The 9,938-nt window shown below is 41.4% G+C and overlaps 1 protein-coding gene across 1 annotated transcript; it reads left to right on the top strand.

The window, feature by feature from the left end:
- Positions 1-894: 894 nt before the first annotated feature.
- LOC137579631 (uncharacterized) lies at positions 895-6,182 on the top strand. The gene is made up of 3 exons (XM_068293405.1): positions 895-1,792; positions 2,325-4,006; positions 5,187-6,182. The coding sequence occupies exons 1-3, from the start codon at positions 895-897 to the stop codon at positions 6,180-6,182; spliced, it is 3,576 nt and encodes a 1,191-aa protein (XP_068149506.1).
- The last annotated feature ends 3,756 nt before the right edge of the window (positions 6,183-9,938 follow it).

The following is a 9,938-nucleotide window of genomic DNA, read 5'->3' as shown; positions in this document are numbered from 1 at the left end:
TTTATCAAGAATTGTGTTTCTGGTAAAGAAGCTTGGAACAAGCTAGCTATTGCACATTCCCGAAGATATACTTACAATTGTGTTGCTGTCGGGGTTGAACAGTTCGTACGAAAACTTCGTAGTCGCGATCGAAACGCGAGAAGTATTGCCATCTCTCTCTGATTTGAAAATCAAACTTCTTGGTGAAGGAGAGAGACAGCGAATGAATTTCGATGAAAACGAAAATGGTGCAAATCATGTGTATGTGTCGAAAACGAATAGAAAAGAGCAGAAGAAGGCATACGTGAAGAATGATGCAAAGAAAAACAAAAAATGTTTTAAGTGTGGACAGTGTTTAAGCTGCAACTGAAGCCAGACTCTCTTTGCTAAAAAGAGAAAACGAACGAAGAGAGAGAGAGAGAGACCAAGAACAGCGCAAGTTACTTTGAAGTGACAAACTTGGAGATCCGTTACTTCAATTCTTTCTTTCTTATTTCTTCTATGGAAATTTCCAGAACTTTGAATTTTGTAAAAGACAGCGTGATTTGCTGCACTTGATTTTTACTCTTGAAATTAATATCGGTCGATGCGGTTGCACCTTCTGTGCACGCCGACAATTGTACTATAGTTTTAGGTTAAGAAAATAAAGCAACCGATTGAAGTCAACCTGGTCATCTCATTTCTTGCCAATCGCAAGTGCCTCGAAGCCGCCTCGGTGGAAATCATCCGAAGGCCGCATCATATAAGACGAGCAGTTTGGGGCTCCGCAAGGGCGCAGCCGTTAGCCAACATATTTTTGGTGCCGAAACCCGGGAGGAATGATCTTGGCGATTGGATTTAGAGTGTGATTGCCAGTGGATAGACTGATTCGGGTGAGTACAATTTAACGTTGATGTGTTTGGGTAGGTGTTCATTATGGCTGAAAACCTGTTACCGTTGGCTACGGAGCAAATCACATTGCTCACTTCGCTGGAGAAGTCATTGGCGCGGTATAAATCGGAGGAGTCGGGACATACCGAGAGTCATCTGGAAGCCAGATTGGACTCGATTGCCCACCTTCACGCAGATTTTCAGCGCAATCATCACCAACAGATTCAAGAACGAGATAATGCGGAAATAAAGGGCAGATATTTTTACATAATGGGAGTAGCTGAGATTCGAAATGAGTTGCAGAGACATAAGGATCGGAGAATCCCGGCGTCGACTGCATTTGATGAGTCTTGTTTGCATCAGACGGTGCATGAACAAATGGGACCATGTTTGGAGGAAGTGAAACTCCCAACAGTTAAACTGCCTACCTTCAGCGGGAAATTTATTGAGTGGCCGGCGTTTAAAGAGGTGTTTTTAACAAGAGTACACTACTACGACAAGCTGACGGACTTACATCGTTTTCATTATTTGAAGGATTCGTTGGCTGGAGACGCAGCTAGGGATATTGAACATCTAACGCTAATAGCGGCGAACTATGAAGTGGCTTGGAGAATGTTGATAAATTTGTATGATAACAAACGAGTGTTATTTTTACATTACATGGATGTGTTCGATCAGCAATTACCAATAAAATATGGAGATGCGGAAAGTTTGAGAAGATTTGTGCAAACTTCCCGCTCATGTGTGAATTCATTGGAGAAGACTGGTGTGGATGTGCGACAACAGTCTGAAATTTTAGTGTACTACATGATGAAGAGATTACCGAATCAATTAAGAGTGGATTGGGAGCGGTCAATATCTTCAACGCAGAATCTGCCGAGCTTTGAGGAGCTCAGTCAGTATCTTGAAACACAGTACAGAACAATGATTACGGCGTCAGCAGGTAATATCGAGGGAACTCTATCACGGGATAGACATCGGAATGCAAAGCCAGGTGTACATGGGTTACGAGTTAACCAGAACTACACAAAGGCTTCATTTGTTACTCGAGAGACAGACCTATGCATTGTGTGTCAAGGGGATGCACACCTTATCGGAGTATGCAGGATATTCCAGGAGATGAGGCTATCGGAACGAAAGGCGTGTGTAGTGAGGCATCGATTGTGTTTTCGATGCCTTAGACTAAATCACCGAATAGATGCATGTGACAGTGCGGTAAATTGTGAAAAATGTCAAGGACGGCATCATACACTACTCCATGTAGACAAACCAGGATGCGAGAGGCCGCTTGGCACACTAAGGAACAACAGCATCTGCGAATGCTTTAATTGGAAAGAGTACAACAGAAACTGCGGTAAGGCACAAAGACGAGGTTTTATTACCAACAGCAATGGTGTGGGTAGAGTCGATAGAAGGCTATCCCTTACAGTTTAGAGCGTTTTTGGATCAAGGTTCACAAGTTTCGTTCATTTCAGAGAATGCAGCTCAGCAGCTACGTTTACGGCGCAAACAGGCTCACATCACGATTACTGGATTAGCAGATACAAAAATTACAGATGCGGCAGCAGAGGTGGAGCTAGTCATAAGATCAATCTACAACCCACATGCGAAATACAAGCTGCTCGCGTCAGTAATACCTCTAGTGAGTAAGCGCATGCCAATCAAACGACTGCCGTTTGAAGAGTGGACTCATCTGAAGGGCTTACCGTTGGCCGACCCTAACTTCTTCAGTCCACAAGGAGTTGATATTTTGTTGGGAAATGACGTCTACGATGAGCTGATGTTGGGAGAAGTGCATCGAGGAATACGTGGTATGCCTCTGGCGCAAAATACGCATTTGGGATATATTGTATCAGGGAAAACGAATCAAGAAGCTGGTAGGAGATCGTCCTACACCATAACGGTACGAAGGAAGGAAGCTGATGAGATACTTGAACAATTGTTATGTAAGTTTTGGGAGCTAGAACAATTCGACGAGGAGCCACGTGGGGTTTCAGTAGAGGATAACTGGTGCGAAGATTTCTTCGTTAAGACACATAGCCGAATGCCGTCTGGGAAATATGTTGTTCGTCTTCCTTTTCTAACATACTTGGACGAATCAATGGTAATTGGAGAATCATATAAGAGCGCGTTAAAACGATTACATTCTCTGGACAGACGGTTGCGTAACGATGCGAGTTTGAAGAACGCTTATGTTGGCACGATAAATGAGTATCTGGAGCTGGGTCAAATGGAACGTGTAACGTCACGGGCTAGTAAGACGGGCAATCCTGCATTGGGGGGAGTCGATCATTGCTACCTACCGCATCACCCAGTCATAAAGGAATCGTCATCAACTACGAAGGTACGAGTTGTCTTCGATGGATCGAGCAAGACGAGTAATGGAAAATCGCTTAATGAGATTCTAGCAATAAGTCCAAAATTGCACGTACATCTTCAAGGAATCATTCTCAATTGGCGAGGGCTAAAATGGGTATTTATGGCGGATGTTGAAAAAATGTACAGATGTATTAATATTCCACCCGACGACGCGCAGTACCAGCGTATTCTATGGAATCCGGACACAAGTGATTTTGTGGAAGAATATGCCTGCACAACGGTGATGTTTGGAACGAGCTCCGCACCTTATTTAGCCATGAGAGTTATGAAACAATTAGCCATGGATGAATGCGAGAAGTATCCACTGGTGGTGGATGTTATAAATCATCAAATGTATGTAGATGACATACTGTCTGGGGGCGACAGTATTGCAGAAACGGAGGATGTCAAGAACCAAGTGATTGGAATGCTTCGTAGTGGTACATTCGAACTACGGAAGTGGGCGAGTAATTGCACAAAGCTATTAGAGAACATACCAGTTGAGCATCGAGAATCAAGCGGATTGTTACACAAGGAAGGTAATGATACTATTCGCACGTTAGGTCTATACTGGAGTCCCAAAGAAGATGAGTTCCGTTTTGCTTTGCATGTCGTTCCACCAATGAGCTCACCAACAAAGAGGACAATACTATCAGCAATTGCACGACTGTTTGATCCCATGGGATGGCTTAGTCCGATAATGATTACTGCCAAAATTCTCATGCAACAACTGTGGAAGGAGAAAATTGGCTGGGATAGCACACTACCGGACACTATTAAGAGAGAATGGGAGAAATTCGTAAAAGAGTTACCAAACATAGTAACTATACGAATACCACGGCATGTTACATGGGGGCTACCGGGTGGTGTGGCTGAATTGCACCTGTTTTGCGATGCCTCGTCACGAGCATATGGAGCTACGGCTTACTTGCGCTTCCCAATTGGAGAGGATAAGTATCACACAGAGTTGTTATTGTCAAAGGGGAGAGTATCGCCAACTAAACAACAACTAACCATACCTAGGGCAGAGTTATGTGCTGCGCTTGAAGCAGCCAAAATGTATAAGTATCTAAAGGAGAATCTAAGAATTAACATTAATTATTCGAACACTATTTTTTGGTCAGATTCTATGATAACCATCAGTTGGATCCGTGGTGGAGCTGCCAACTGGAAAGTATTTGTGTCCAATCGAATAAACAAAATCCTGGAAATCTCAGACAAAAGGCAATGGAGACACGTCGCCTCAAAAGATAACCCTGCAGATTATCTAAGCCGTGGCACGAGTGCAACCAAGTTGGCATCGTGTGAATTATGGTGGCATGGGCCATCATGGCTACAAGGATCGGACATCGAATGGCCTTGTAATGCTATTGATCAGGATTCGCTGTCGGTTGTTGACACTGAAGTCAAAAGGGTGACGTGCCATAAGATATCAGTGGAAGAAATGCCAAGTGTAGCATTTATCAGCAAGTATTCATCGTATACACGACTCTTCTGGATTATATCATATATAAAACGTTTCGTATATAATTGTCGAACATCTGTGGCAGAACGAAGAGGACCTGGACTCTCAATTGTGGAATTAGAAGAGGGCCTACGTGAATTGATTAGGATGGTGCAGAAGGATTGTTTTAACTCTGAATGGAAGGCGCTATCGGAAGGCAGGGTAATAGCGAAGGACAGCATACTCCTGTCTCTTAATCCGTATTTTGATTCGAACGAACGTGTTTTACGTCTCGGAGGCAGGCTCCGAGATTCCCTGTTGCCCATAAATGAAAAATATCCTTATATATTACCGTATAAACATCCTTTCACAGATCTCGTCATATCTTACAGTCATATTTGCACCTTGCATGGTGGAACCTCACTAACGCTGAATTTTATAAGGAAGAAATTCTGGATTGTTAATGGACGCAATGCAGTTCGGTTTGGAATTCATAAATGTATCACATGTTTCAAGATGAAGCCTCAATTTGCAGGTCAGAAAAATGGGAATGTTACCAGCAGTACGGGTACGCCCTTCTAGAGCATTCTCATCCGTTGGAGTGGACTACGCTGGACCCGTAAATATTTCGCCCTGCAAAGGAAGAGGACGTGTATCCCAGAAGGGATATATTGCTGTGTTCGTATGTCTAGTGACAAAGGCCATTCATTTGGAACCAGTTGGAGATCTGACCTCAGATGCGTTTATAGGAGCATTTAACCGTTTCATTGGCAGACGTGGCCTATGCACAGACGTTTATAGTGACTGCGGTACTAATTTTATTGGAGCCAACAAAAAATTGCAAGTGGACAAACTGGCATATTGTTCGTACATTACGAAACATATTGCGCCAACATTATTGAGAAAAGGAATCAACTGGCATTTCAACCCACCATCAGCGCCACACTTTGGTGGATTGTGGGAGGCTGGAGTGAAGTCCATGAAGTATCATCTGAAGAGAACTCTCGGAGAACAAGTTTTAACATTCGAGGAAATGGCAACTGTGTTGGCACAGATTGAGTCTTGCTTAAATTCAAGACCGTTATGTCCCCTATCAAATGATCCTGACGATTTAATGGTATTAACACCCGGTCACTTTCTGATGGGTGAAGCGCCTTTAGCACCTCCTGCTCCGGAATTGGCTAAAGTTACTCTGATTGATCGATGGAAGAATTGTCAATATTATGCACAACAGTTTTGGAGAAGATGGAACTCGGAATATTTATCACGATTACAAAGGAGACCAAAATGGCTGCAGACCAAGGAAAATCTAACAGTTGGATGCATAGTGCTCATCAGGGACGAACGTTTCCCTTCTCATCAATGGCCTCTAGGTCGGGTTATGGAGACACATGGACCCGATGGACTAGTGAGAGTGGTGACTTTGAAGACAGTCAAAGGACTCATGAAACGACCGGTAGCCAAACTCTGTCCATTGCCTATTCAGGAGAATTGGATAGAGAATGACACCATTCCTACACCTAAGCGTTAAATTGTTACTTTCTCGTTTCAGTTTTCTTTTCGCAGGAGTCTTCCAGACGTGAATTTGATGATGAAGTTCGTCATCATCAAAGGGGGGAGAATGTTTAAGCTGCAACTGAAGCCAGACTCTCTTTGCTAAAAAGAGAAAACGAACGAAGAGAGAGAGAGAGAGACCAAGAACAGCGCAAGTTACTTTGAAGTGACAAACTTGGAGATCCGTTACTTCAATTCTTTCTTTCTTATTTCTTCTATGGAAATTTCCAGAACTTTGAATTTTGTAAAAGACAGCGTGATTTGCTGCACTTGATTTTTACTCTTGAAATTAATCTCGGTCGATGCGGTTGCACCTTCTGTGCACGCCGACAATTGTACTATAGTTTTAGGTTAAGAAAATAAAGCAACCGATTGAAGTCAACCTGGTCATCTCATTTCTTGCCAATCGCAAGTGCCTCGAAGCCGCCTCGGTGGAAATCATCCGAAGGCCGCATCATATAAGACGAGCAGTTTGGGGCTGCGCAAGGGCGCAGCCGTTAGCCAACAGACAGTTTGGCCACTTTATTTCTGATTGCAAAGAAAATGACAAAGGAAAACGAAATTTTGCGATTTTGTCCAGTGTACAGTGTAAACAAAAGTTTAAAGATTCGACTTGGTGTGTGGACAGTGGTGCAACTTATCACATGTGTAGTGACAGAAATTTGTTTACAGATTTTAAAGAACACAGAGAAAAGTTCTACTCTTCTTGGAGAATGACATAACTGGATCTAGCAGTGAAGAGGGAGAAATGGAGTTGTTTAAATACTATTTGCCGAGTAACCCAACGCCGATCGGTTCTGAAGACTGTGACCAAGCGGGTAACAGAGTAAATGAACTGAATCCAGATGAGCAAGAAAGTGAAGAGGGAGACATAGAGTTGTTTAAATACTATTTGCCGAGTAACCCAACGCCGATCGGTTCTGAAGACTGTGACCAAGCGAGTAACAGAGTAAATGAACTGAATCCAGATGAGCAAGAAAGAGATAACGATGCGAGCGACAACTATGCGAGCGCGGCTAGCGATCAGCTTGAAGCTGATGAAGAAAACGAGATCGGTCAACAGCACCAAGAAGGCGAAGACGAAATCAACGAGAAGTCTGAAGGGGACCCAGAAGCTGAAATTGGTGGAAGGCGAGGACCAGGGCGTCCAAAAGTTATAAAAACGGGTAAACCAGGTAGACCTCGAAAGCAGTATAATATGTTGAATATGCTAAAGGTAGAAAAGGTAAAAGTTCCATTAGGAGTTAACGAAGCTATTAATGGCAAAATGGGCAGCGAATGGATAGCGTCAATGCAAAAGGAGATAGATGCACTGAAGGCAAACAATACTTGGGAATTGGTAGAATTACCTGAGGGTAAGCTATTGGCTGTAAGTGGGTTTTTGCGATTAAAGCAGACAAAAATGGTTTTGTCGAAAATTTTAGTCGCCAAGTGTTGTGCGCAACAGTATGGTATTGATTATTTTGAAACTTTTTCGCCAGTAGTAAGGTACTCATCAATAAGATTAATACTAGCTCTAGCAGTAGAGTATAAACTTTATCTCCATCAACTAGACGTATCGTCGGCATATTTGAATAGTGACCTGTCAGAGGAAGTTTATATGAAACAGCCTAATCGATTTGTTATCGAAGCCTATGCAGAGAGAGTTTTGAAATTGAAGAAATCGCTTTATGGCAGAGTGGTAGAGAATGGAATACCAGACTAGATGAAGTGCTCAGAAAGATAAATTTTAGACCATGCATTAGTGAACCATGTGTTTATGTACGTAATGAGAGAGGTAGGCTTAATATCATTGCAGTATACGTCGATGACCTGCTGGTGGCCAGTTCCAGTAAAGATGACTTAATAGACATCAAACGATCGATCGGGAATAAGTTCGACATAGTAGATGGCGGTCAGTTGAATCACTTCTTAGGCATAGAAGTTGAGCGAGAGACGGAGACTGGTAGTATTGCTATTGGACATAAACAATACATTGAAGAAATGTTACGCACGTGGGGAATGTCTGATTGTAAGGCGATGTCTACACCTCTGGAAGCAGGATATCAAGTCAAATGTGAAGACGCTTCCTGCATACCTACTGACGAGAAGAAATACCAGTCGCTTGTGGGGTCATTGATGTATTTGGCCGTAACAACCAGGCCAGATATTTTACATTCAGTTGCAAAGCTAGCACATATGAATATGAGACCTCATAAAGAACACGAAGTGGCGGCAAAAAGAGTGCTGCGCTACCTAAAAGGGCACAGCTGGCATAAAGCTACACTATGAGCTGACTGGAACCCAAATTAACGGGTACGTGGATGCTGATTGGGCAAACGACACCATAGACCGAAAGTCATATACTGGATATGTTTTTATGTATGCTGGCAGCGCAATATCATGGGAGTCCAAAAAACAAAGTCTGGTGGCTTTAATTAGTACTGAAGCGGAGTACATTGCTTTATCCACGGCGGCAAGAGAAGCGGTGTACTTGACGACATTTTTGAACGAAATGGGTTTTAACGATGTTCAAACTGTTTTATTGTATTGCGATAATCAAAGTGCCCAATGTTTAACTAAAAACCCAACTCTGCATAATAGAAGCAAACACATTAATATAAAGTATCATCATGTCAGAGAGCTTTATAAGAAAAAAGAAATAGATGTTAAGTATATCTGTAGTAACGATATGATCTCTGACATATTGACTAAGAATTTGCAAAAATGTAAACATATAAAATGTATCACTGAAATGAATTGTCATTAGTACTTAAGCATACAAGTAATTTGTTGAGAGGGAGTGTTGATAATTTGGGATTATTATCGTATCTAATAATTTGGCAACAATATGTACTTATAGTCTGGCCACACTAATTTTTGAGTTCAGTTAGTTTTTTCTCTTTCTTCGTACCATTCGGTTCACCATATAATTGTCTCAATGAATATATATACATATATACTCTACTGCGAAACTTTGTTCTAGAATTATTTGGAGTGGGTCATTTCTCATTTCTTTAATTTCAATAAAATGTATTACCAAAGCTTAGTTTTATTGATCGAAGATTGATTTATTAATTTTACCTTGATCCATAAAATAGGGTCCATTTTCTGTGGTGCTGTCTCTCTCCAGACACTGCATTGCTTTTGACAATGACAATGAAAAAAATATCAAAGAAACTAACATCGGCTATGGCGAAGTTTATATACTCTTGCAGTCCTTGGCAATAATAATTTTTACATGTTCAAAATTTGGTTTGTGCAACTCAATTAATCAATATACAAACAAAACAATTTTACTCTTTATACTAAAATTTCTTCTTCTTCCCTCATTCCCAAAGCAAAGCAACGGACACATACACATACAGTTTGTGTAGCGTTACGTGTGATTTTTTTTTGTTTTTTTTATTCATTTATTACATTATATAACAAAATATATATTGGTTTGTGCAACTCAATTAATCAATATACAAACAAAACAATTTTACTCTTTATACTAAAATTTCTTCTTCTTCTTCTTCCCTCATTCCCAAAGCAAAGCAACGGACACATACACATACACATACAGTTTGTGTAGCGTTACGTGTGATTTTTTTTTTTTTTTATTCATTTATTACATTATATAACAAAATATATATATATATCACAAACTGAAGGCAGCAAATACGTATTAGGGGCGTTTCTGCGGGACGTCCCATGGGGGAATTGCTTCGTAAAAACCTACAACCCTTTAGGTATGGCCACTTCGCCTTTC

This window comes from Drosophila tropicalis, unplaced genomic scaffold (genome assembly GCF_018151085.1).
Source record: "Drosophila tropicalis isolate 14030-0801.00 unplaced genomic scaffold, ASM1815108v1 contig_722, whole genome shotgun sequence".
Taxonomy (NCBI): domain Eukaryota; kingdom Metazoa; phylum Arthropoda; class Insecta; order Diptera; family Drosophilidae; genus Drosophila; species Drosophila tropicalis.
This window is presented reverse-complemented; position numbering and strand designations above follow the sequence as displayed.

Coding starts and splice junctions, on each gene's coding strand:
- LOC137579631 (XM_068293405.1), top strand. CDS start 895: ATGGCTGAAAACCTGTTACCGTTGGCTACGGAGCAAATCACATTGCTC. Junction 1,793..2,324: donor AATGATTACGGCGTCAGCAG/GTAATATCGAGG, acceptor CGTTCATTTCAG/AGAATGCAGCTCAGCAGCTA. Junction 4,007..5,186: donor AGAGAGAATGGGAGAAATTC/GTAAAAGAGTTA, acceptor CTCAATTTGCAG/GTCAGAAAAATGGGAATGTT.